This window comes from Stigmatopora nigra, chromosome 12 (genome assembly GCF_051989575.1).
Source record: "Stigmatopora nigra isolate UIUO_SnigA chromosome 12, RoL_Snig_1.1, whole genome shotgun sequence".
NCBI classification, from domain to species: Eukaryota; Metazoa; Chordata; class Actinopteri; order Syngnathiformes; family Syngnathidae; genus Stigmatopora; species Stigmatopora nigra.
Genome location: NC_135519.1, coordinates 7,803,680 through 7,831,652, shown reverse-complemented (window position 1 = coordinate 7,831,652; position 27,973 = coordinate 7,803,680). Strand labels below are relative to the sequence as shown.

At 37.4% G+C, this 27,973-nt stretch overlaps 1 protein-coding gene and 1 long non-coding RNA gene across 3 annotated transcripts; one reads left to right on the top strand and one right to left on the bottom strand.

Annotated features, from left to right (window-relative positions):
- Positions 1-62: 62 nt before the first annotated feature.
- stk32c (serine/threonine kinase 32C) lies at positions 63-25,130 on the top strand. 2 transcript variants are annotated; one of them, XM_077729595.1, is made up of 12 exons: positions 63-553; positions 7,359-7,414; positions 11,278-11,429; positions 15,241-15,414; positions 17,527-17,564; positions 17,864-17,953; positions 18,348-18,451; positions 18,546-18,662; positions 19,881-20,006; positions 20,234-20,362; positions 21,181-21,248; positions 21,797-25,130. In XM_077729595.1, exons 1-12 carry the CDS (start codon positions 472-474, stop codon positions 21,981-21,983), a joined length of 1,323 nt encoding a protein of 440 aa, XP_077585721.1. In that variant the 5' UTR covers positions 63-471; the 3' UTR covers positions 21,984-25,130. The 2 variants fall into 2 exon arrangements, with proteins under 2 accessions (XP_077585721.1, XP_077585722.1); XM_077729596.1 differs by lacking the exon at positions 63-553 and adding an exon at positions 928-1,117.
- LOC144205306 (uncharacterized) lies at positions 24,656-27,558 on the bottom strand. Its single transcript, XR_013328055.1, has 3 exons — positions 27,323-27,558; positions 25,917-26,008; positions 24,656-25,683 (listed from the first exon to the last, which is right to left on the bottom strand). It is a non-coding gene; the product is annotated as an uncharacterized LOC144205306 (long non-coding RNA).
- Positions 27,559-27,973: the final 415 nt, after the last annotated feature.

Sequence of the window (27,973 nt, the reverse complement as noted above, 5' to 3'; positions counted from 1 at the left end):
TTATTTATTTAGTTTATAAATATACGCTGCTTTTGTTTGTGTTAGTTTGAAAGGGCTGCATTTAACAATTTCCGGTTTGGGAACCGCGTTCCCTCCTTCACTAAGAGAGCCTGAGAGGCTGCACGAGTGAAGTCCGTGTGTTTCTTTCTCTGACACTGCCAAAGACAGCCGACCATCATCGACACCGAGAGGCGATCTCATCGTTCCCGTGGAACTTGCTTTAAAAGATTTCACGTCACGGCTGTGACTCTTTTTTTTTGTGGACTGTCGTGAGAAAAAAAGGACTTCCAACTCGCTCTGCCCTAAGATCCGCCTCAATAAATAACTAACACGAGCGCGATATAAAACAAACCAACCACGGACACGTTTTTGCGTGAAATGTGTGGCGTGTGGTTGCAGTTTACCACTTGGACACTTCCACTTTGAGGTATACTTTCTCATCAAGAGGCGAGGAATGCTATCTGAGCATCCATGTTTCACTGGGGAAAGTGGAAGAAGAGAATGGGAGCAAATAGTTCTTCAAAAAGACCCGTTTTTGACGAGAAGGAAGATGGTAAGTGACTGCAAAGTGCATCAACACTCATTTTGCAGCTTTTGTGCGGGTGTCATTCTTTCCAGTCGCATCATTTGTCATCTATTTGCAGTATTTCTCATTAGTTTGGAAGATTATTGACTATTACACAGAGTTCACCAAGTTTATTTTTTACAAAAACTAATAATAGTTTTCTCTGAGAATAACAATGCTCAATATTCTCTTGTGCATATACAGTGGAAACTGGAAAGTACATTATTAGTATCCAGTCACTGTGAAAAATATGCTCCATGCTTGAATGAACCCTTTGAGACAGGAAGTAGTGGAAGAGCAAGAGTTAATTGCATAATTAAGGCAAGATTAGTGTCTTGCATGGAAGTAATGGTAATTCATGATGGCTTGTCAGTGGGATGGAAATAAGCCTCTCTTAAATCTGCTGCTGAATCTTGTTGATAAAGTCTAAGAGGTCCAGTGCTCAAAGGAAATCGGGTCATTTTACCTCTGGGATATGGTCATTTTGGTTCCAGAACGCCATCCCTTCAACCTGAAATAACCCTTTTGAACCTCTTCCCTCTTGATTGTAAGGTAATGTCCAATTTTAATATTTTATACCCCTAACTGTGATTAACTATGTTATACATTTGTAACATTTGTTTAATTTTTGATTTATTCACCTACTTCACTGCTGACAATTTTTTTCCACGATAAAATATCTGACTGACTTATGTCCTGTCTCATGGAGTCTGAAATAAAGAAAACGTAACTGTTTGCTGATCCTCAATGAATAAATAAAAAAAACAAAAAAAACCCAACAACATTATTTTCATCTTCCAAGTCACTTAAGGGGTGCTGAAGTTTATCCCAGCTAACTATAGGCAGTACAGGGTGATGAACTACGCACATCCATACGCAGAGACAATTTGGAGTCTTCAAACAGCCTATCATGCATGTTTTTGGAATGTGGGAGGATACCGCAGTACCTGGAGAAAACCCACACAGGCACAAGGAGAACATGCAAACTCCACACAGGAAGGTCGGACCCTTGGTTTTGCTTTATATGTTTGTCAACTATCAAAGTTGCTAACCAGCAATTTGGCCTGGCAGACTTCTTTGTCTGACGTTCTCTTGGCAATTCATTCTCTTAATTAAGAAGGGATATATCGACTATGAATCCAATTTACTGTTAATGACAATCTGTTCCCCTTGAAAACATTACAAGTGTGGATTTTGCAGTAAAGCAGCATGTTCGCTTTTATTATGTTTTTCTTTTCCAGAGCACTGACACAGAAACGGTTTGACATTGATGTAGTGTAATCGATGCACAAGTAACCACAACAGTAGTCAGATGATGACTTGCATTTCCCCCCACTAGTTGGATTTTTTTGGGGGGTTTGCAGCTAGCTCATGCAAACCATACCCTCCAGTTCTTTGGCTTCTAACTACTGCCTTCCCAGTTTTTCGGTATTCTTACCAAACGTAGCCCACACGATGTACAATAGATTTCCAACAGATATATATGGCACCCAAAGATGACAGCATCTACAACACTGCACCACTCTGAGATTTCTAGTTGCAAGCCTGTATGTGTGTGCCATAGAGCTCTGCTGTGAGTAACAAATAAACAGCACATTAGGGCTTTTGCCACCAAATATTTTTAGAATCATGGACTGTCACTTTTTCATCAATTAATTGCATGATAATGGAATTTACATAAAAAATGCATTGTAAAATCAGTTAACTCTTGGCAAATCTAATTATTGTTACCTTTTTGGTTTATTTTACTTATGTTGTCCTTGCCACAAAAAGTGAACATTTTTCTTGTTTGACTAGTCATCTTTGAAAATATCTTTAATTAGATATCTTTATCTTTTCATTTTTATTTACTATACTTAAATGATGGATATTAGAATTAGTATTTGTGTTGGCTTGCTTCAAGAAAAGGCCTGATTGGCATACACTTGATTCTTAATATTCATGTGTTGTGTGGCGTATTATATTTTAGTTGTGTATTTGCAATGGTCCTTGTTAAAGCCCGAGGCAAATTTCCGCTAATGTGGACAATAAGCTTCCATTCTTATGTGCTCTTCTTGCCTGTGTGTCTGCCTGAATGTCTGAGTGTGCGTGACTGCTCTTCCTGTCAAGGATAAGTATATGAGGCAATGAAAGCAAATTTTGGTGTGGATAAAGATAGCTGCAGAGAGATGGCTGATTACTTGCACTGAATGCTGAGGCACCCACTTGCTTTCATCTCAGTTACAAACTCCCAGTTTCAGTGCTTTTATTCGACTCCACTCCATGGCTGCCTGAAGCTATTGGCCTCATAAAGAGACCACCATAATTGCCCTTAGCGGAGAACAGCAATAATGTGAGTGTACTACGGTTACCGTCTTATGCTGCGCTCACACCAAACTTAATCTATAGGGGGAAAAGTCATCACCAAAAGCAATTTCACACAATTTCACAGTGTTCGGACAGAATCGATGCTGCCAAAAGTCAAAGTCCGCAGTCTAAACAACTTCTTGTTCACATAATGTAGGAACAATGAATAGAATGACTTTAATCTCATTCTCACAACTTTTTTCTTAATTTTACTCTCACCTAATATTACGCCAAAGCGAATTTTGTGTTCATGCATACTTTGTGATTAACACGCGTTTAGCAAAAAAATACCTAAATCTTTCATCCTTGTAGATAATATTTAGACATCACAGAAATGTTCAGAAGCAAGGTAAAAAAAACTCATGCACTGGTGTTTGTTTTTATTTTTATTTGTGTAGAGGGAGGACAAGTTCATAAAATTGGGTTAAGAAAGGGTATTATAGTGCACCTCCGTATAAAATACGATAACAAGGTTAATGTAAGTGCCATGTTTACATGTTGTAAGGCAGTAATAACATTTTCCTCCTACCCTAACTCTATTTTGTTTTCCCTTCTCAGGGCTTCAAATCTGATTATTTCACACACAAGGATATTTTACACAAGCACAAGTAATACTTTTTGATTCAAGTTGCCAGTGAAAGGCTCCACTCTTAAGACCTCTGGCTTGTGTCTGCTGTAACCATTTTTATTTTTCAGATGGGTTTCCCGTTAGGGCGGCCCGGTGGAGCAAGTGGTTAGTGCGTCGTCCTTGCAGCTCTGGGGTCCTGGGTTCAAATCCAGGTCATGTCCATCTGTGTGGAGTTTGCATGTTCTCCCCGGGCCTCTGTGGGTTTCCTCCAGGTGCTCTAGTTTTGGTGATTCAGAAAATTAGATGAGATGGGATGGGTTTTCAATTAATTTCTGACTAATATCAGCTGGAATAAGCTATAGAACAATATATAATAGGTGTTGATGAGATGGTATTAAGGGAAGTCTAAGTGTGGTAGTATTTAAGGGTTCTGGAAGGTGCTCTTTCACCTCTTTGAGAACTTTGAATTGATGGTCATAATACATTTGAGATCAATAACAAGTTACATATATCTGGGTCAGAAAATGTGTGGGGGCAGAAGTAGCCCCTTGATTGCAGTGATACACTCTACTGTTTCACAATTATGGAGCCTTTTGCAGGATTTCCCGCTGTTAGTTCATTGTTTAACTGCTAATTTTTCTTGATTAAAATGTTGTTAAATTCGAGTTGTGGATGAGTCACTGATGGTGTTGTGGAACATTCGCCAGACCCAATTTCCAGTGAGTGATGATCTGAATGGGAGTGTGAAAGTTAACCCTGCGGCTGAATGGCTACCAAACCGTCTTTTGCCCAAAGCCAGCTGTCAAATGCCCAAGAATAGAAAATATGTTGATGGAGTTCTGAATTAATTCATATAATGTACATCTGAAATAGACTGTTAATTATCGCACTGAAAGGCTTCTCCCGAACATCACTTCTCATGGTCAATATTTAAAACAAATATAATATATTATATCAATAACAAATAAAATGAAATAAATATAGAATAATATTATCCATTCATGCAACTATACAAGGAATGAATAAAAATAATAGACCTCAGATAAAAAAAACTACTTTTTAAATAGTCATTTAAATTACACTTGTCCAGCAGTAAATATAAACCATGTAGGCCCTGCATGTATTTATTCATTGTGGTAAATTACAAATGCACATGTAATTTACACCATTAAGATACAAATACCTTCGGGCATTCTCCCCTCATGGGTGACTCAATACACTCTAAATTTGAGTAATGTTGCTTGGATTGACGCATAATGTGGATGTAAACACATTTTTGTCCAATTATCGCTTGAAATTCATAACAGCAACTGTTACACTCCAATGATAAGCTTTGTAGTGCTGATGAATATTTATGAGCACTGTAAAGAGAGCCAAGTGACTACATTACGGTAGTATTAAAGTAAAGCACAGGATTGTGGCTACTAATTGATACAAAAAATTCTAGTGAACAGTATTGTCAAAGGTGCATTTCAGCATTTTGGCGATTGCTTGTTTTTGTAAGAGTAAATGTTTAATGCAAAATGATCTCCTTAATGCAGAAATATCTCAACAACATGATTTATAAGAAGCACTTCAGAAAGGAATATCTTCCTTTCAAAGAAGGCTGCCCCTAAATCTAAAATATTTCAAGCTACACTGTACTTCATTACCATTCAAAGCATGTATAGCTGAGTAGTCCAAGGATTCAGGATGCATTGAAGATCAAAGATCAGTGGAAGGTCACAGTGCTCATTTTTTTTAGTTTTCACATTATCTTTCAAGGAGCAGGAAAATCCCTGAAGCAAATTGAATTTGAAAGTTAAAATGTTACCAATACCGCATGTACATCTACTGTTTAGAATTGAGCTCCAGTGGTTGAGTGACTGTGACAGGATAATAAATATTGCTTCACAGTACAATAAAATGTCACCACAGAGGAACTAGTATGTAAAATGTGTCTTCATTTTAAGAAGGCTATGTGCTTTTGCAGTCTTTCTTGTAGGCTGATAAGACTGGCTAGAGGGCACAATCTCCAAAGGCAGAGCAGCAGCAAGGTATTGATTTCAAAAAGGGTTTTGATCACACCCCAAAGATGTAACTGCAGTATCAAGTTAGTTTGCACTACGGTCATACGACATCTGGTCTACAATTCTATGGTACGTTAATAATTGGAAGCTGACTTTAGTTACTTTCAAGCAGCATACCCTGCAAATTGCCACATCAGTGACATGACACACAAGCTAAGATTTATTGCCTAGTCTGTTACAAGTAGGACCTACTGAAGCAGCTTATTGCCTAAGCCTAGGCAAAATCCCACTTTCAGATCATTAAATGCTCGGCAATGTCAGAGCGACATTGACAGTTCTGTTCAAAACAAAATAGATAGGGTTGTTTTCATGAACCAATTGGCTCTTACCATTTCATTTTGGTTATTTTATACCTTTGTTTGGGAGAGTGAGAGAGTAGGTCAGAGAAACAGAACGATGTTAGAATGACAAGTTCAATTTAAATTTTTGGCTCACAGAGTGAGCTTTTTCAGGTGGCTATGCATATTCCTTGTTTCAAGATTACTTTGTTTTTGTTAGACAGTTCTTGCATTAGACAGTTCCTTCCTTGTTGATATATAATCGAAGTGTATTCCAATGTATTTTGTTTGACTCTCAGAAACAAGTGAATCAGGAGTTGCATGATAGTACTCTTAAATGTACGAATGCATTGCTCCTTCCTAATGACAACGGTATCAAGTTACCCCCATTAGATGATGGTTTGCCTGCTTTACAGTCTTTGGTATCATTGGTACACAGCTTGATGGATTCATTCCAGCTGATGGGGGAACTGTATACCTTTTTCAGGTTATTGATCATGTTAGGATTCTCTTTTAGCAGTACTCTCCTGAGTGTGAAACTGGAAGCCTCGTAATGGACAATGTAACATGGTCAGAAATTTAACTTGCTCATGCAACTTGGTAATTTTTCTCAAAGCAAACTCAAGCCTAGTTTCTTTTTTTTTTTTCAAATTATACACAGATTCTTCCGGTCTGATATTCATTTAAACTTCTTTGAAGAACCTGCCTTTTGTTACCTTGCTTTAGCAAAAAAAAAATTATCAGATAATGTTGAATGAGTCAATGAAAAACATAACCTCAGTCGCAATTTTTGTGTTGCAAAGTGTACACCGCGCAATAGCCACATCCACATTTTTCACTGCGGGAATAATATTCCCTTTAGAAACAGGTTTTCAAGCACTTTCCATCTAAAAAAATATTCTGAAAACATCCCCATGAACTAGAAAGTGTTTTTTAAATTATTTTTTAAAAGGACTTTAATGTCGACTATTAGTTTTAGAATAAAAAGCACGTAGTGTACCACAATATGGGCTTCTTGCCAGTAGCAGCTCCTCCACAGGAGCCAATCTCCCACTGCGGACGCCTGTGGAGTCCTCTCAGCATATCAGCCTGGTGTGTCAGCAGCTTTCTGACCCAATGAGCGAAGGAGTTGTTCTTTCACATTTTCTTCTTCGTTCTTGATCGATGAACTCCTCTTACCCTGCATAATGCAACGTTTCATCATAGTCCTTCTAAAACGTCTACTCAAACCTGCAAAGACCAATGATCTTTCTGTGAATTTCTATTATTTTTAAGGTACATTTCAAGTAATATAGATAATATTTGAACCAATAATAATCTTCAAACGTCGAAAAAGAGAAATGCATTCAACACTTTAGGGCAATCATTGAAAAAAGCTCACATTAGGGTTAAAAAGTATCCTGATTTTGGAGGAAAAAAGCTGAAAATTGAACCAATAAGTAAAACCGCCACCAATATGTAAAATGTCAGTGATGTATGTTCATTGCAATGTAATATAACATGACTAATATGACTTTTCCTTCTTTTTGCAGTGAACTTTGACCACTTTCAGATATTGCGAGCAATCGGGAAGGGCAGCTTTGGAAAGGTAATGAACCCATATCTAAATCTGCATTTAATGACAGAGAGCAGTACAATACTGTCTGGTTGGGCTAAATAAAGTAGAAGATTGAGACGATGTTACTGTGTCAACAGAATCGAGCTCAAGAGATTATGGTAGTTTGTCTTCATTTTGTATCATAAATATGGTGGTTAATATTTGTTAAGCCTTTCATATCTGCATGTTTTTGCGAATTCATTCTGTTTTGCTCCTCTCTTAAAGACCCCCCTCCGAATATGTCCCTTTGTTGTGAAAAGTCATCCCCAGTGCTGAATACATTTCCATGCAAGATTATGTTAATGTGATGTATTGCTTTGTTCCACCAAGATGCTGTCACTTTCCTTGTAATACAGAAAAGAATACGCTACATGAATCCAAGTAGGGTCTTCCAAATTCCTATAAATCATTATACATCTAACATAGTGGTTCTATTGTTTATTTAATAGTGTGTACAAAACACCAGAAGATGGTAAAAAAAAGTCATGGACTAACTTAATAAATAAAAAGAGCACTGTATAGTTTAACCAACACACATAAAGATAAATACAGAATAAGACCAAGTGATTGAATAAAGAAAAAAATAAACCAAAAGTAAACTGTATTGTTATATGTGCACCCTTAAGGAGTTTGGCCAAGCGAGAGAAGTTTCAGTGTGCTTGGCTCAATTTGGCAATTTATAGCATCTGTGTCTTACGGCCGGCTATAGATCGTTGTGAATGTATTTAATATGGCCATATGTTCTTCACTCAAATGTTAGTAAATTGGGTTTAATGTTTATTAGAATATGAAGCAAAATAGAACTAACATTAATGTCACTGTGTTTTACTATGCTGGAATTGAGAGGTGCTCTGTCCTCTCCACAAAATGTGTGTACCGTTTGCTTACACAATGTTTTCTTTGTTCTTCAACACTCTTTTACTTGCAACTCCCTCATCCACTTACTTTATTATCACGGTTCATCTCAACACCCACTTTCCAGCCTACGCAGGCTATAAAGATTCCAGAATTTTTGTTTAATTTGATGGTTTCTAAGGAGATATGCAATTAGTCTTGAGGCTACACTTTACGACCATGCTGTCGATTCCCCCCTAATATACCTGGATCATCAATAACAGAAGTATCAAACTGGACTTTTCTGTAGTGTATTCAACAGAAAAAAAGGACAGCTTCTCAAAAAGTTGCAACTAATCATCATTAATATAACATTTCAAGATTCAGATGATGAGTTTGTAGTTTAAAAGCTCATCTTTATTATCTGCCCCCTTGCCCGGATCATTTTTTTTTCTCCAAGCTAGTACACTGCTGCAATTGTAACCACAGGAGTGGTTGGTATATTGCAGCTAATTTGTAACACACCTGCCATAGGGCTTGATAGCCATGCAGTGCCACCGAAAAGATAATTGCCTGCCGCCACCATCTTCCCCCTTTCCGCACGTGTACTAGCCCCCTCAGTAGTTGGTTTCTAGGAGGTGTTGGAGACAGCTTTCTCCACCAAAGTGTTCATTAAGACCTTCACATGGCGAGTAAAACCTGAGAGACATGACAGTCCACTCACACTCACATGAGTTTTATGAAAGCTTTTCAATATCAACCGTCAGATGGAACAAAAAATAACACAGGGAGGCTTTTGATGGACAAAGACAAGGAAAGTCAGAAATACTACAAGAGCTCAGCTAGTGGATCCTTTTCTCACTCACTCACCAATAATAGCAAGTGCTCATTAGATTGAAGTGTCAAACAGTCATACAGGTATAGACCGGAGATGAGATCTGGATGAGCACAAGACAGTGATATAGGCTTTATGTCAGAAGACACCTTTTTTTTTTTTTTTTGCAAAGGGCAGATATTGAATAAGCCGTTTGTTTCTCCTTTTTGCTTTTAAGGGTACCTGGCAGGACTTTTAACTGTTGTTATGCCTTTCTGATTAAAAACGAAGACAGTTTTACAATACAAATTCAGGCACATGTTCAGAAATATGAAAGCAATAATAATAGGAGTGGTGATTTTTGTGGTAGAACTTTGGGAAATTAATGAATGACTCAGGAATTTAATTCTTGACATGGCTGACGTTACGTGATACAATGAATCAGTCAGCGTTGAAATGAGAAAATTCTTTCCTCTGCTCAGTGAATGATATATTAGCCAGACTCTAAAGGTCCATTTGCCTTTTCTCCTTTAGAGTCCTTACAAAGTCATGATTATTCTGATAGTGCCTATGTTGATGAGTGGTTGGTTGAATTGGTGAAGGTTTAAACTAACACAATCACATTTCAACAGGCCAGCCTCTCCCTACCCAATTATTTTTAGTTACTCATCACTAACATTGTAATTTAAACCAATTGTCCTAATATTGATCTACTATGGATGCTAATATTCCAGTTTAGTTGAATAGGACGGAGATGCCTGCACGTCTTCTTTGGGAATATATTTGACCTGTAAAACAGAAAATCCCAAACTTTTGATATCCTATTTCCTCTCCCTTTAAGGTCTATTTTCTCATTTTAAATGCTTTGCTGTCCACGGAGCTTATACCGCTCTACCAAACAAATCATACTTTATAGCAGAAATTCCTAACCACTGTGTTGTGGCACTATAGTTTCCCATGAAGGATTATAAAACCTGAAGATAAACTCAAAGAGGTGCTCCAATTTCTAAGTCTTTGTTAAAACTGTGGTACATCAGAACGTTAACGCTTGAACTGTGACAGAACTAGTTAAAATACACATATGTCAATATTTATGTCTGATCTACTTCACCAAGATTTGCTGCGATCTTTCAACTGTTCTATAGTTCAGGTTTAGGTGAAAATGACTCCATTTATATGCAAATATCTTTGAAGACATTCAAGAAAATCTGGACTGTAAAATAATGTTTTTCTTTGCCAGACTAAGCCAGTTTAATGCATTCGGTTGCTTATGTTTTCATGAATATATGAATGAATCCTTTTGAATTGAGGTATTCCAGGTAATCCAGAGATACTTTTACCTGCCTGACTGTAATACCCTGACCATAAATCTATTTTAAAAGGCTAGTGTAGAAACATCATCATATGAAGAATATAATAATCCATACATAAAGATGTTGATCAGCATGTCATGTTGAATTAAGACTGCACAATTTTGACCCAAAGAAGATATTTTTTTAATTTCTGTTTTTCCTGCCATAATTTAGAGCAATTTCGTTTCTATTGATAATCATCATGTCTCTATTATTTATTCCACTGATTATTACTGTAAGTGCGTGTCAAATGTTTTGAAGCCAAATATTATTCCAAGCACAAGTAACGATTTCACAATAAATTGCTTAATTGCTGTTCAGCATCCTGGAGAGGACATCTATGATTCAAGGTGTTTTTCTTCCAAATATTTCACATTACAGTTAAATTACAAGTTATCAGTGCTCTACTGAGCCTAGTTTATTTTCTACTAAAGCTTTTATATACAGTCTTGTTAATGTATAGTTTTTTATACCATATGTTATTTTCAAAAATTGCCAAGTAATAGCGCTATTGAGGTTGTCAGACTACAGGTTGTTTACTTTTGACTGAAGCGTTTCAAATGGGAATTTTTCTTTACTGCCCTGCAGCCTCTACTGCAGCATTGGTTTTGAAAGACTGATAGTGGTGTCTCTGAAGATACTCTTAGACCCGTTTTCTTGAGCATAAACATTTATCTTAGGGACCTCATTAGCCGTATGTAGGCAATTCATTCCAACTCTGCATCCGATACTGTATATGTTGTCATTTTCTTTCAAATGGATTACTTACCAGTTCATTTTCTCTCTCTCCCTCTCTCTCTTCCCAACACCCCTTCCCTATTCCCCCAACACATCGTTCTGTCACTATACTCCAGGTATGCATCGTGCAAAAAAGGGACACCGAGAAGATGTACGCCATGAAGTACATGAACAAACAACAATGTATAGAAAGAGATGAGGTCCGAAACGTCTTTAGAGAGCTTGAGATTCTACAGGAAATCGAACATGTGTTTTTAGTAAATCTCTGGTGATTATCTTGTGTTTTTCACTTTCAATGTGTGATGTAAAGCTTTGTCTGTTGTCTGCATGTTTGTCCAGCCAAAGGACTTTTCATGGGACACATTTTAAGTCTGAAGTCTGAAATAGCTATATTCTTCTCGGAGATAACGCACCTGATATTGCAAACACTGCATCGGGGGGAAGAAAAGCTTTACAAGTGCTTTACAGAGATCACGAGTAATACCTTTTGAAAATTCACACAAGACTTTCAGGAAGAACGCATACACATCTGATAATTAGTGAGCTTTTAAATGACCTCAGTTCTCCCTAGAGTTGGATAAGCCTGTGAGTGGCGGCTGCTTTCATTATTCAAAGCTCATCTCCGAGAGGGACACATTTCTAAATGTAATTGGGGACCTGGCACGCCATTCATGGCATATTGCACAAAGCACTTTACTCTTTTGTAATTGGTAGCATGATATTGCATGCATCCATCTTTTCCAGACACCTATAGCGAGAATACTTTGTCTCTCACACATCATGCATGATGACCCAATAATGTGCCTTTTGTAACTAAATGTCTGACGAAAAAGCATGTACAGTTGTCTCATGATGAGAGGTTAAAGACCTCTTCAGAGCCCTTCTATATTGCAATAGATCAAATTGAGTACTTTTATAAAAGGGGAAATGATCAAGCCTTTACCAAAACTACGTTCTAGTTTTCCATGAGCCATGATCATCTGCTTAGTCCCTCAGCAGATACAGAATTAGTCTAAGCACCTTCTAGTGGTCCACTTACATAACCACTTGGGGGTTGGAGGTTGTATAAATCTGGATCGATATGTCGATTTATTTTGCATTAGCAAATCAACATCCCATATGCCAAGTTGTTAAAAGCATTCTTTATGAGATGATGTTGAGTCTTGTTTAATCTGCATACAATTTTAATCAACTTAATTTAGTTGCTGCTTGACAGCTTCTTTACCATACCGGTACTGTTCAATAGACAGTTCTAATGCAGCCAATGCATCGTCATATGGATGTCTATTTTTTTAATAACGGCTAAAAATTTAATAAATTCAACGTGTGAATGTAAGCACACTATGCATCTAATAGATTTCGTCTCCATAGGCTTACCCTTTAGTATTGTCATTTCTGTTGCTTAGCAATTGGGCAAGCCAGTAATTGTTAATGGATGTGCAAGAGAGAGCCAATGGGGAATTAGGAATCTCTATACTTAAAGGGAAACATGCAAAAAACACCAGTTCTGATATCATTTTAGAACCACATACACAGCTGCAGGCATTGTGAAGTTAGGAATACCCTGAACAGCTGTCACAGGAAATAATGATTTCTACAGTAGTGGAGAAAAGTATGACTGGAAGGTTTTTGAAACCATTTTGGGAAAGTATTTTTCATGTCAGATATACAATATCAAAACTAGATACTTTCCCCATCTTTAACAAACACACATGCAGTTAATGGTGCTATTTGTTTAAAATGTTTTGAACTGCAGTACTTCAAATTCATTTAGCGGTTGCCTTGGAAATTCAAATCAGTTAAATAAAGGCTTCTCAAAGAAGAGTTGATGTTGAGTGTACAGCACAATGGGACTGTTACAGCTAGTTTCTTATTGCATATCTATGTGTAGGAGTTGAGGTCACATTAAAAGAATTACCTTCGAGAAGTCAAGATTAAATGTATTGTACGTGTCAATTGCACAAATAACCACAAATCCCTCAAACACGAACAATGTGAAAAAAGTGAGGGTAGCTTTTTCCCTTCATTTCTAATTCTTTTATCAGAATCCAATTGACCGAAAGGAGTGGAGAGGATTGATGTGGTGTGTCCTGCACAGACTCCATTAGGAATATTGATTTCAGGCTGAATCAAGGCCTGATTGTCGAACAAAGTAACCCTTTACTCATCCAGTTGGGATTCATTGCAGGTTGACATTTCACTATTTTGATGTCTTTTTCCCAAAAGTCACCTGTCTCATATACTATTATAAACACCTGTGTTAAGTCAGTGATATTCTGTTGCTGGTTTTAGACTTCTGTCTATAAATCACAGCATTACATTATATCTAACTGGAGAGAGTCCATGTGAAACATAGTGATGGAAGCTGCAGTAGGTGGTACCTTTTCAAGCCCTGAGAGCAGGAATAGTGAAAGAAGAAATTTCTTGTGATGGAATGATGCAGCCATTTTGAACTTGCCCATAGTCAACTTTATATAGGTCACCGGAACTTTGCAGATGGCACAACGCCAATGGGATCGCATATTTGTGTTTTTCATTTGCTCAAAACTGTTCTCTTATTCTCTCTCTTGTTCTTCCCAACCTCCCTGTGCTCATTTGTCACAGTGGCCCGATTACTTCAGCCATTTCGTTGTTCTCTTTGTAGCCAGATAACCCGCTTTTCATTGCTATGTCTATATTAGCAGTTCTATCCTAACCTTTTACCAAGTTCTTCTCAAATTTGGATACCTCAGGTTTTTGCTGAGCAGTCAATTCTACACAAAGACTTTAATGGTGATAGAAAATGATAACAGGATTCCCCTATAAAAGTTTGCAAAGTCTATAAAGTAGAGAAATCCCCAAGTGGTCCACTGTTTTTAGAAACAAGTATAAATGTTAAGTTGAAACAAGTGCAATTTATAGTCCGGAATATACGGTATGTATTGGATATGCAAGCAGGGCGTTGAATGTGAGGCAAAGTGCCACAGCAGGGTAGGCTGTCTTCTCAAGTGCCTCCTGTGAGTCATATAGTGACCATGAGGTGATAAAAAGGTGACAGTGAAGAATGCTGTTTCCTGGGGCCAGCCATCTGCTTGGAGCCTCTTGTAGGGTGAAGATATATACATTTTTTAGCCTTGCTAGCCTCCATTTATCATACAAAGACTGGCCAACCATTGGTATGCATGAGAAAATGTAATTTTGAATTATTTAATAGCAACATAAAAGCAGCAGTACCCATTATCTGTCCTCTCACATGAAAGTCAAGGAGAAGTCAAACGCTCTCAGAAGATGCAACAAACAGACCTTCAAAAACTGTTTCTCTTTCCTTTTTAGTCAAGACGTGTTTTTGTCCTTGGATTAATTTTCACTTTCTGAAAAAAATCCCCACACATTTTCTTTTTTATTGATGCAGGGCTTTGCAAACGAAGACACTATACTAGTCATTATGTAAATAGACGGAGTACAAAAGAAGACTTCATAAGAAAAATTCAAACGGTAAATAAGAAATATAACAACATCAGGTCCTTGCAAATTTTTGACTCTATAGTGAAAACATTTATATTTATAATAGATTTATATTGGAATTTTTTTGTACGCAGTTTGTTCATCCATGTGCTTAATGGATTGGCCTATTTACAGAGCACAATTCATGTTTTCAAACCCCCTCCTCACTGAGAGCCAGTGTTATAATTTGATGTGAATGGTTAAGTAAGCCCGATTACCAAAGCTGTCAAACGTGGTGCAAAAGCGGCTTTCAATTAGGGCACATCAAGCAAAGATGGGGTCCATGTTAGCTTTCACTCAACAAGCGCCTCAGCTCTGTTGCACGCCCTCAAATAAATATATCCAAGCATATTGTAGTGTTAAATCATCCCCTTCCAATGGAATCTAAGATACCTGCATCTACAGATAGGCTAATTTGTCAATGCACATATTAAAATAAATTCTTCACTGGTATTTAAACATGTTTATTGTCCTTTGCACTTGTGATGCATGCTTCGGTGTAATGTCATTGCATGGTGTGCATCTTTGCTTTTTTTGTAGGCTGCTAGTGTATAAACTCATTTGTAACTTGGAACTGTAACATCCTCCCTTCCCAGGTATTCATTCCAGGATGAGGAAGACATGTTTATGGTGGTGGATCTCCTGCTTGGAGGAGACCTTCGTTACCACCTGCAGCAGAGTGTCTCATTCAGCGAGGACGCTGTTAAACTTTACCTTTGTGAAATGACACTGGCACTTGACTACCTGCAAAGCCAACACATCATTCATAGGTATGGGGTTAATCTATTTTATATTCTTTACTCATTTTTTAAACACATTTTTATGGACATTGTTTATTTTGATCATGTCTGTAATAAGCAGTTTTACCATACCGAGGTAGTCATCTCAAAATTTTTAACATTGTGGATGCACTAGCTTTTTACCAAAACTGCACAGATGGCAGTCAGGAACAATGTTTTGACACGAGCCGTTCGGCATGTCAGTAGAATGAAAAGAGCGATAACACTCAAATTAACTGCTGGCAAATTGAGGTAGGCAGGCATGGAGTTCAACTAATCCTTGCTTAAAGCAACTGACAGAGGTGTTGAACGCTGTGTGCTATCTCAGTAACCCAAGCCTGGGATTTTTCTATGGGAACTGTCAAGCGATAACTATACGCTATCTCCTCCTAGAATGTTGTCTGGCTGAGGCAGTTTAAAGTTGTTGGAGGGAAACCATGGATTAAGAGTAAAATGTACTCTCCCACAAACAACTTGATTCATATCAAAATATAAAATCATTTTTTCCAGCATGGATGTCTATCTTAAGATGTGCAGGTATTTAGTTTTATTATAAGACCATATCATCAATTGTAGGTGTTAATGTGACATTTGTTTCAATGCAACTTTCCAATGCGCTTATCCAATTTCAATGTTCAGTGCAATGGATGATTTCATGTGTTTTCATTTCTATGAATATAAGTTCACTGAAAGGTCTCATATGGAAGACTCAGTTAAGCGCTTGTCATCTTCAGCCATGGTGCATTTTCAATCTGCAGCCTTTGTTCAAATGTGCTGAGCATACTATAAATTGTTAGCCAGTGAAAGCACTAGGTCCCTGCAGACATGGATTTAGAACCGAGAGAGACAGAAAAAGAGTTTGAACCCTGTTCAAAACACTCATTTGGGCTGGAATGGAGGGGAAGAGAGGTGGGGGGTGTACCTACAAACTATTCTCTTGTGTCTCTGCTAGAAATGTGTTTATTATGCCCAACCCTTTTTTATTTGAATTGAAATTCCACATCAGTATATGAGTTTTATTGGTTTATTTCTTCCTTTTTGCTTCATGGCAGGTGACACTCAAGAGCGTACTGTGCTAATCAAGAAAATACCCAACTGCTATTACTTTACATTGTTTACAATTTACTCTGATAGCCTTAATCCAAAACCTTGGCCACCCTTAGCTTCTCAATTTTGTTGCACCCTGCAAGTTTTTGAGAGGAGAATACCACACAATTATTTTGTTGCACTAGCTGAAGGAAGAAGGTCTCTGGTCTCCTAGCAACAGTCAGCTGCTGCCACTATGCCCGAGGAGGCAAAATTAGTTCTTTTAGCAAGGAAGAAAAGGGGGTGAGTCCCTCTTGTGTAGCTTCTATCAGAATTTTTGTGCACCAACAACCTAAACCAGAGTATTTCTGGTTCAACAAAAGAAGAAATGTATTGCCTTATTGCTTGATATGGAACTCCTAAAATGTAAAGGGATTTTTTTTGGTTAAATCCATAAATAATAGTGTGTGAATATGCCTCTGCACCTTGCATAATGCCAACCCTCCTTCCTTTGACAAAGTTGGCATTTGGTTCGGATAACACTGGAAACATTGGTCCATAAATGCTTTGTGTATGTGGTATAATTCATTTGGCATTCAAGACAATGCTTACCACATGGCAGGCTCGGCTGTGATGGGAACTGCTAAAATATGATGCTTGAATATGTGTCAGTGTTGTGGATGACTAGTAGTCTGTGCTAACAAACCTGCATGAGCAGGGTTATTATAGTGGGTCTTCTGATCTGTTCTGTAAGTGTTTGACTTTAAAAAGGAGAATGAGTCTCCCTGATATCCTCAGCTGGTCATATTCACACACACACACACACTTTAATCTGTTGCAACAACATGGAATTCATGCTTGCATATAAAGGCCTTGAAACATTCACAGATTTTCACGTAATATAATTCATATGCTGTAATATAATCTCAGTGTTTACTGGACCAATACCAGTAATGGAAACAATTCTGTATGCAAGCATACTGTATGCAAGCATACTGTATGCATTTCTGTCATAGCATTGGTTTTATGCTTTGAATAAAGCTATTTTCTTGTTCTACTTTCATTTTTCTCCTTTAGAGATGTCAAACCAGACAACATTCTTTTGGATGAGCAAGGTAAGAATGGATTTTTTTTTTTAAGCATTTTGGTTGTTTTCGCTCCAGTTATTTGCTGCAGGGCATTAATCCTTTTTCGTTACATTTTGTTGGAGTACATGAAAGGAATGATAATCTTTAAATAAATAAGTGTTTCTTATTGAATTATGTATAGAAAAGATGCATTGCTCTCAATTTTTTGTTTGTTTTTACAAATAGATGGAATACAATAGATTTTATGAATATCTTTGTGTAAAATCCCCCAGGATGACAAGAAATAATAATGTCCTGTTTTTTCTGTATTTGGTTAATTTGGACAGGCCATGCACATTTAACAGACTTCAACATTGCGACTATAATAAAGGATGGAGAGCGAGCAACAGCCTTAGCTGGAACCAAGCCGTACATGGGTAATGTTGCTTGATGTATTATATCAGTTGAAACACTGCACTCTGAATGTTTAACTGTAAAATGGCAAACTTGACATGCTTGCCTTTCAACATCAGGATACAATTAGAAGGTGGTTCCTTTTCCTTTCTGGCAAGATTGTGTAATGCCTCTCTGCCCTCTCAATAATTTATCATGCAAATATTCATTACACAGATTTGGCTTCCGGAATTGCTAGCATGGTGTTTGGCAGAGTACAGACGAGTGCATATACAACTGAAAATTCTCCGCTAATGTGACAAAGAGACTGTATTAAGCCTCTGCGTGTCGAAGTCAAATGCCTGTTTGTTTAGAAACACTTATAGTCCATGTGCTTGGTGTGTATTTGTGACCAGAACTGTCTGTGTTCCCTTCCAGCTCCCGAGATCTTTCACTCTTTTATGAATGGCGGGATGGGCTATGCCTTTGAGGTTGACTGGTGGTCATTAGGGGTGACCATCTTCGAAGTTCTGCGGGGATGGGTAAGGCTTAGGGAGAGTCGGACTGTATAAGTACTGGATTGTACTGTAAGATTTGCTTTAGTTGGTAGTCAATGTTGTTCTTTCCTCCTTCTAGAGACCCTATGACATTCATGCCAATAACTCGCTAGAGTCCCTCATCCAGCTTTTCAGCACAGTCAGTGTGCAGTACAGCCCGGCCTGGCCTAAAGACCTTGTGTCCCTCTTGAGAAAGGTGAGTGGGAGATGTCAGTCAATCTTTGTGAAGGACTCTTGTATGTTGCAGGTTCACATGCAATTATAATTTTATCATGGATTTTCTTTTAGTTTTTCTTAAGTAACAAGTTAACCTTTTTTTTAAACAATGTTCAGATGCTTTCACATAGATTTAATAAGCTTTTTTTATGTTTTTTTGTGTGTGCAAGCACATTGGTTTGGGGCTTGGATAATGAACCATCATAAACAAGCAGAATGTAAGACATTAAGCTTTGTAAAATCGAAACATAATGAAATCAATGTCAAGTGAAGGGAAGGCTGAAAGGAGGAGACGAGGAAAACAGGCATATAAAAGGGTTATATATCAGAGGTTGTGTTGTGGTCGGGTAGAAGGTCGATGTGAAATGGGTAGGCTCCAGCTTCGGGGAGGATGAGTACAAACCCTCAGGACAAGAGAGAAGAGACACAATAGGTGAGGAATATCTGAGATTAAGTCAGGAAAAAGTACTCAAAGGCATAGTACTTTTTATCCCAAAACAATTATTTATGGTCATATTAAGTTTATTGTTCAATAATAATACTTTATTTAGCTTAACAGTGTGAAAATGCGCTTCATTTTGTTGAACGTTGTGGACAGAGTGTTGATCTTTTCCACCCTCTCGCTAATCGATTACTCTATCAGGATGCCAACGGGGCAAAATGATCTGGCCCTGGAAACTGAACAAGATTGTTTTAGACAGCACAAGTGTTGCTATGACAACCAAAGCTACACACCATTGTCCAAAATTTTCCCATCAAGTGAATCATGGTGAGCAATATCCGCTAATAGTTCCACTATGTTCCACTGTTTGTGATCCAATTTCAGATCCTGTGAAGCAAATGACTCATTGGATTAATACTACCCCCTGTTGGTTCATTCTTTAAAAGATCCCTGAGAGTATTTCAGACAATTTTGAAATAAAAATCAGATCCCAAATAACCTACAAGCATCTTTGTGGTTAACTTATTTGACATGAAAAAAATATTTGTCATACTTAAGGAAAAATTGCCCCTATTTCCAGAATTACATTGTTACATGTAAGCTTGAAATGTATATACACAGTATGAAAAACTATATATTTTTTACTCATAATTATTTTCACTTTGAGTAAAGCAACGACAATCATTAGTCTTTATTTGGCGACTGCTTTATCAAAAATGCCTTTATTGTAACCGTGTCTGTTTCTGCATCCACCAGTTACTTACGGTGAATCCTGAGCATCGTTTCTCCGGCTTGTCTGACATGCAGACCTCACCCTACCTCGCTGGCATCAACTGGGACATCATTTACGAAAAGAAGATGAATGCTGGATTCGTTCCGAATGTTAGTTTCGAGCAACTCGATGCCAATACACACACAATGCATTTTACAGCCCCTAAGGATCAGTTGTCACCACCAATTATTCAAGGATATACAATCATGTCTTTTTTTTTCAACCTCCTATTAGTATTTCACTGTATTGGGTTTGCATTGTAGATCACTGCGGTTTTTCATGCTATTATTATTTGCTTTGTAATTGTCTCCTTTGGTTTCCTGCCCTGATTATGCAGAAGGGTCGGCTCCACTGTGACCCCACCTTTGAGTTGGAGGAGATGATCTTGGAATCACGTCCCCTGCATAAGAAAAAGAAAAGACTGGCAAAGAGCCGATCTCGAGACAACAGCAAAGATTCACAGTCAGTGAGTAAAATTCATGACTAATTTCAACTTGTCGATTCAAGTACTTCAAACAGTATTTCATTCTGCACAGGGAAGCAAATTCCTCTTATCCTTCTACTGATATCTGCCGGTTTTAATTTTTTAAAAATGCAACTCATTTATGTATTCATTCATTTTTTGTTCCGCTTAACCTCACATGGGTGGGGCAAGGGGTGCTTCAGCCTCCCCACTATGTTATATTCCGTTTAGATTCCCAAGTTTATATCTAATCCTGCATAGTTGTGTGATGTCTTCTCTTTGGGTTATGCTTAACAAAAACACACAAGGTGGAAATGTATTGAGTACTATACATTAAAAACTAAAGAAAAGAAAACAACTGTTTCCATTCAAAGTAATTTCAGTGTTAGTGGCTCCTTTTTCTATAAAATCTACAGTCTAAGATTAAACTAGTAATTCAACCTATACTTTTCTCCCATATCTTGCATTTTTCAGTATTTATGAGGTCTCACATAGCTTCCTCTAGAATACCAGTCTTATGCAACTTTTTTCACAATGATGCTGTGCAAGCGTAGCCCTCATTTAATTTTCATTATGTCTTTTGGGTTATTAAATTATTTGAGTGATGCACCATTTTAGACTTGAGATTTTTGTTCAGCATTTGTAAAATGGCGTGACATTCTCTGAAAAGAAAACAAAACTCATCTCAGTGGTTGGTTTTTTTGGATACCAACTGATTCAAATTGTCATTTGTATGAGGGTAATGAGTCTGGTCATTTTACTGCGTGAGATGAAAATGGATTCACACGGATTCGTTTGATTTTTTTTTTTCCTCTCACCAGGAGAATGATTATCTACAGGAGTGCCTTGAAGCAGTACAGCAAGAGTTCATGATCTTCAACCGTGAGAAGTAAGGAAAATCTGCACCAACTAAGGATTGCTTTGCACTACTTGGTGTACATGACACACGGCTGATTCACTGCTGCCAAGTGGCATAATTTAAATGTGGGTCATGGACAGTGATGTCAGTAACAGGTTACTTTGTTGCGTGCTATTCATTTTTGATGCTCTTGGCAGCAGTGAGCAATCCGATTTTTTTTTTGGTTACTTGAAAGGGTCAAAAGGATTCACATATCGGTTTAGTATGTTGTGATTCCATCATTTATGGGTTCGTATCCTCCCTCATCGCTTGAGGCCATCTTTAAGGTATTGCCTCATTTATCATGGACCCAGCTCTGACATTGTAGCAATACTTAAACAGAAATGAGGTATTTTATCCTAATTTGGTGAATATTGATGAGTGCTATTTATAATGTGGTGCATAATATCACAGCAGAAGTGCTATCATTAAACTTTCAAAGATGTCTGATATTCTACATAACCTATTACGTTCTTGACCTTAAAATAAAAAATATATGAATCATATTTCATTCAAGGTGTATTTTTTTCCCCCCTCAGGCTGAAAAAGCGTCAAGAAGGTCATAGTGAGGCCGGAGGTGAGGTCAGAGACGGAGAAGTGGAAACGGGCATCACCGAGGACGTTGTGGCCGAGCCCGAACCGGAACCAGAACCTGAGCCCGAGCCCAAGTTCGCTTCCAAATTGGGCATGTGTGGTTCTGTGTGCTCGTCCCCTGGCAGCTGCTAGTGTCACATCTGGGTTAAAAATGGTCTCCCAGTGCCCTGCCGATAGATATATATTCTTCTCTCCACTCTCATTTGCAGTAGCCAGGAAGGGAGGAAGCACACAACAGGGGGACTGACACACTGGAGGACCCAATTAGTTTTTCTCTGTAGCAGCCTTTCCTGGTAAGGCAAAAAATGAAGCATAATTCACCACCTCCGTTCTCCGCCCTTCACAATGCTCCAACTTCTATGCAACGTTATACTTCCTTCACAGCATGACAAACAGTGAGTGTCACACACTAGGAGATGAAGTAGAATGCTCGGCCATGATGATGACATCCTGAGCAATGGTTTGTTTGTGATATTTTCGTAGCTTTGGTGGTTTTAGTAGAAATGCCTTGCTCCCCTTCTTCAGAATGAGCCTGGGATGACTGAATTATTCAACATGCACAGGCAGTTTTACAGTTTTAGCCTGTCTCTACTTTATTCCTCCCCTCAGCATCTCTTATGCCACCAATGCCCTAATTCAGAGCATTTGTTTTTCTGCATAGTACTTTTAATTACACACCTTCAAAAAGGTCACTCACAATGACCAAATTGAGAAAAACAAATATTCTTTTAGTTCCCAAATATTTGCATTATTTTTATTTAAAACTAACAATTGATAAGACACCTGACTATCATTTACATGCTCATTAATTAATGGAATCAAATGTCCAAATTTGGTGCATCCATGTAATTAGTCATTGTCTTCAATGTCAATATGAAGTAAGTTTTTCTTGGCAAAGTTCTTTGGTGGTATCCTTTGGAGGATTAAAGTGACTCGCTAGCTGTATTTCCAATTCTTTTTGAAATCTACTACAATTAAGTGAGGACTGTTTTCATTTCAAGCATGTTGGAACATGTAGCAATGATCCCCCTTAAATTCAGTCCGTAAATGAAGAATATGTATATAGTGCACATTGTAGGTTAATAACTTGACCACAGTTTTATGTGGCATTGAGAAAGTCGATATATTTCAACTCAACTAAAAGAAGCATGTGAAGTCAATCCTTCACGTTGCTTCATTCTGCTATCTGCTCCAAGTGTGCAGGCACATCTTGTAGGCAAAATAGGCCAAAGCTTTTTCTACCATTTGCATAACCATTTCTGAATGTGTGAATGTACGTCTTTCTTCTTTCTCTATATGTCCGATATCCAATCTTTAACAATATGTAGAAACACTCACAAATCAGCTATGGAAAGAATTTAATAACATGAAGAAAAGCTGAAATAATTAAAATAGTAATTAAAAGTAGCCATGTTAAGAAATGACCTTAAAACTTGTTCTGACAGTTTAACCCAAATTGGATTTATACTGTGACATAAGAGTTTAAAATGATCTTGGCAGCATATTGTGACAACAATGTAGTTGTCTTTACTATTTTCAGCACACGTAATAATAAAAAAAGCTGTTATATTCTGATAATTAACAAAGCTAAACATCTGATTGTTCAGAGTTTTGTATGAGAAACAATTTATTAAAACTTGTGAAACTAAATATATTCTTATCAATTTACACTATTGTGGGAATAGAGTAAACACTGGTATTGCGCCAATATGATTTATTCATCTAATTTCTGACCATTACTCCTGCATTGGCTCTGATCTTAACATATAACGTTTATGTTTTTTACAATGTCAACAATTATTGCTCAAATATCACCGTATTAGCTGATTTTTCTTTGGATTGTTTTCTATTTTTGTCTCCAAAGTGATTCTTGTACAAGGATTTACTGTGCAATGTAGTTTATTATGCACTAGGCCACTTTGTGCTTCCGACACACCTACATGCATGCAATGTCCAATCAACATTAAATATTTAAATTGTTTAGAGCCAGCCACATTGAGAATCCAGCTGTTTGCAGGGGCAAGAAAACAAATAAAAGCAAGATAGCATAAATTTTCTTGCCAACCTAATCAAATCCAAGATTATTAAATATTTATATGCACACGCAAATTCATATTTACAGTATATGTTAGGCAAAACGTAGCTTCATCTAAATATTTCATATGGAGTATATTTGAAATTGAAAAAAAATCCCTTTTTATATAAAAGATTTTACTTTTTAAACTTTTTAAAATTCTATTGTTTTGAATAGGCCTTTGCCAAATAAGCCTGATTTTGCCTAAGCCTGGTGCTTGAGCTTTATGGCTAATTTCTGGCATGTAGAAGAAGATAAAATTATACCTCACTCCTTCTACTATTGTTGACAGTAGCTGACTAAGTGCATCTGACCATTTGATTCTGAACATTTAATTGTAGAGAGTCGCATGAACCCGCAGTTATATAGACGGCATAGTATTGTTATACAGAATGAATTATACCTTCTAAGAGCCGATGGGATGTCTTGATACACCTCCATTTTATGTAAAAGTGAAAATGTGGGTCCCCCTACATTTGATGGCCTGTGATTATGGTCCAGTATTAGACCTTTAATTTTAGTGAGCATCATATTTGTGGTTAAAGACACTTTGTTTTTTATATAAACTGATTCATCAAAATAGCTGTTATTTTAGCATTCATTTACGACATGTTGCAGGGTGGGTCTTTCACATAATGAAAACATTACATAGTTGTGGAAGATCTTTAAAACACACCATCTCAATCATTTGTGTGTTATGTTGTATTTTTTATTTTTTGGGGGGGGAGGGTAAATCCTGAGAACTGATTTTGAGGATTAAATGTATCTTTGAATGCTTTTTTTGAGGTGGATAGCAGTGATTTCCCTGACAGACATTGCTTGCTTACACTCCTGATATGTTCCTTTTAAATTGTTAAGATTTTGGATGCTCTTAGGTGTTTTCAAAGCGATCTGTGCTTGTACGTGACCAGAAAAGCATGTATCCTAAACGGCCGTGGTCCAGTCGATGCCAACAAGGTATGCAAAATTGTATGTGTTGTAATGCTGTTGATTGCAGTTTGAAAGTTGGTGCAGTTATCATTTGGTACTGATGATGCAATTTTTGTTGCTCTTTTCCCCCCATATTGTCCTACAGTGCATTTGGTGCTATAGGATTTTTATGATGGGTTTGGTGCGAGGCCTTGTACTTAAACTGCTTGTGTGTTCAAAACATCCTGCTTTAACTGCTTTCATATGGAAATAAAAGTCTTTCTTGAAAGGTGTAATTTTGGTGTTTCTGTCCTCTGGAGCGAGACTGATGAAGAGATCAAAACAGGTGAATCAAAAGTATCGTATATTCTAAGGCTTAGAATATATGATACTTAGATGCTTAAAATCTAAGCAGTTCCATGTTATTTTTGTGTCATCTTAATTTTAATCTACTCTTCTAATGTTTCAGATTTTGGCATCCAGTGCCAATTTGTGTTAGGTACTTTTTAATAAGTTCCTTTAAATGAAATATACACCAGTGGTCACTGCAATGGAGGAGTTCTAAAAACACTTGAGAAAATAATCTTGATTTAGGTTATCATAGTTTGTACATGAAATATTTTCGTAAACAAAGTTATATGTCTACTTGGGTTATCTCTTAACATGACTGCTTTTTTTCATGTCTAAAATTCTTTAATGTCTAATATGTGACTTTATGTTTTTGGGATCCTCCAAGATGTCAACTGTTGTTCCTGCATTATCCAATTGGACGTTCCACTTTGTGTCTTCAATGTCCTCCAGAAGAGCCTTCACCTCAGCCTCCAATTTTCCAACTGCGTCCTCCACTTTCTGCAAAATATAGAAGGTATGTTTTTGTGCCTTGGAGACTAAATAATACATTAATAAGATGTTTAATGAATAATGCAATCATCATTCATACATTATACAATTCTTGATTCATATAAATAATACAGTTCCCATAGTAGTTAGTTAAGAAAGGTCAAATAAAGTAAAATAAAATCGCAAAGAGAAACCGAATGCTGTAGTGAGCCTCACAATTTGGGAAGGTAAAAACAAATCACCTTTTCCACAACATCCAAGCGCCTATGAAGACTTGTATGCTCTTGACATGGACTTGAAGGCACGGATCGAGGTAACCGCTTGGAATCCACTGCTGTGAATGAAATAGAATTTAAACCGTTTTGTTTCAAATTTATTAATTAATATTAATTATTTCCCTATTGTGTTTTGTTTAGTTCAACATCTTTTTTCCAATGCAATTGATATTATTGAACCAATTTGGACGCCATGTTTGCCACATCCTAGCACATAAACATTGTTGGAGTACTGACAATAATGCTTGAATCTTTGAAGCCACTAACTCCTCATATGAGCCTCCATCTGGCTGTCAGGTATAGGATATACTCGCTTCTTGTTTAGACCGCTTAATGAAGCTTCTTGTTTAGACAGCTCAATGAAGCATTAACTGTGTGCTTGCTCCCTGGTGGTTGGCTGGCATAGAAAAAGCTGCCTCATTAGATGTGCAGCAGAATTGGCTTTTTTTTTTGAAAGATCATTAACAATCGGGTTGGTTTTATTGTGGCTTGTGAAATTGTGATCTGATTAAGAGCCAAAAAAAATGCTTCTCTCTGGATATACAATTGTGGGCTTGCTGTATTCCTACATTAGAGTGTTTGTGGTATAAGCACGCAGAAAAGCAGTTTGTAGTAGAAAAAAATGTGACTATAAGCAGGATGCCTGTGTTCAAGATGAACTACGCATACACTGTTTATTTCACAAGGACACATAAAGTTGTTGCAAAATAGCTGACAAGATGTTCCATGACATCATTCAGCTGTCTCTAAGAATGCATGCATTTTTATTTGTGTTGGCTGATGTTTTTGTAGAGCTGGATGAAGAGTTGTGTTTATTATTATTATCAAAAAAATGAACATTGTGATTCCGCCAAAGGTCATGAGTGACTGAGATTCATTGTGAATGTGTTTGTATGTTCCGCCCTCCAGGCACAAGGGAAGTGAGGCAACTTCCATTTGACAAGATGAGGCAAAGCAGCAGTTTGAGTTTGTCCAGCGTATATACTGTAAATAAATGGTAAGCTACTAAAGGGCTCCTATCCCTAAACATATCTATTTAACAAAAGCTCATAACCTTGATTTTGACAATTTAACTGGACAACTTACTATTCTGGTGTAGGCTTAGAGTGAATAACTGAACACGATAGAGGAAAGGAAGAATTGTTTTTTCAACATAAATTTAAGGAAACTACAGCTGCAGTGAATTACAACCATGTGTGCTGTAATACATGCAGACTTTTTTAAAAGTGCACTCAGTGTTATTTTGTACAATTTGAAACAAAGTTACAATTCTGTAAGAATCGTACACCTCCCACCAATGCGTAAATATTCACAAAATAACTCCCACCTCCTGTCAACATTGCCACCTCCCCTATGCAAGATACTTTTCTTACCTGCCACAGTGCAGCCAATCAAGAAGATGAGTCCAACTGTGGTTGATGGGCGGATCATAGTTTGTTTTTTTTTAAAGGAAGAAATTAGTAAACAAATCTTTTTCAGAGAAATTCTTCCTTCACTTTTGCCAGAATCTTTCCTCCAATGTGGTTGCACCGAGTTTCCGAATGAAAACATGGAATGCCGAGCAGAAAGCTCAGTATCTGGGAAGGGGTGGAATGTTTGTACTGGGGAGGGGAATGACATATTGGTCGGGCTTACTAAACATGAATCGACTTTTAAAGAGATAGCTTCAACACAGCTTTATTTCACTCAGACTTCCTTGTCCCTTTATCAGTCATGGATTGTGGGTTTGGTGCATTTGTGATTATAAATCTTACACCAAGTTTGTATCAGTACACTCTCTGTTCCATTTTTAGTGCGACTTGATAAAATCAAGAGAATAAAAGCTAAAGGAAGGTGCCTTTTATTCCAGAGAAATTCTCTTTCCTGCGGGAAGTCTGTCCAATCAAATCAATTCCACTGCAACGAAAGCTCTCTGTGGTGATATTGATTGCTTCCTTTTATTCACTCGGAATTTTGTTTTTTTTTCTTTCTAACCCTCACATCCACACACACACACTTGCCAGTGCACACAACCTGGTCGTAGT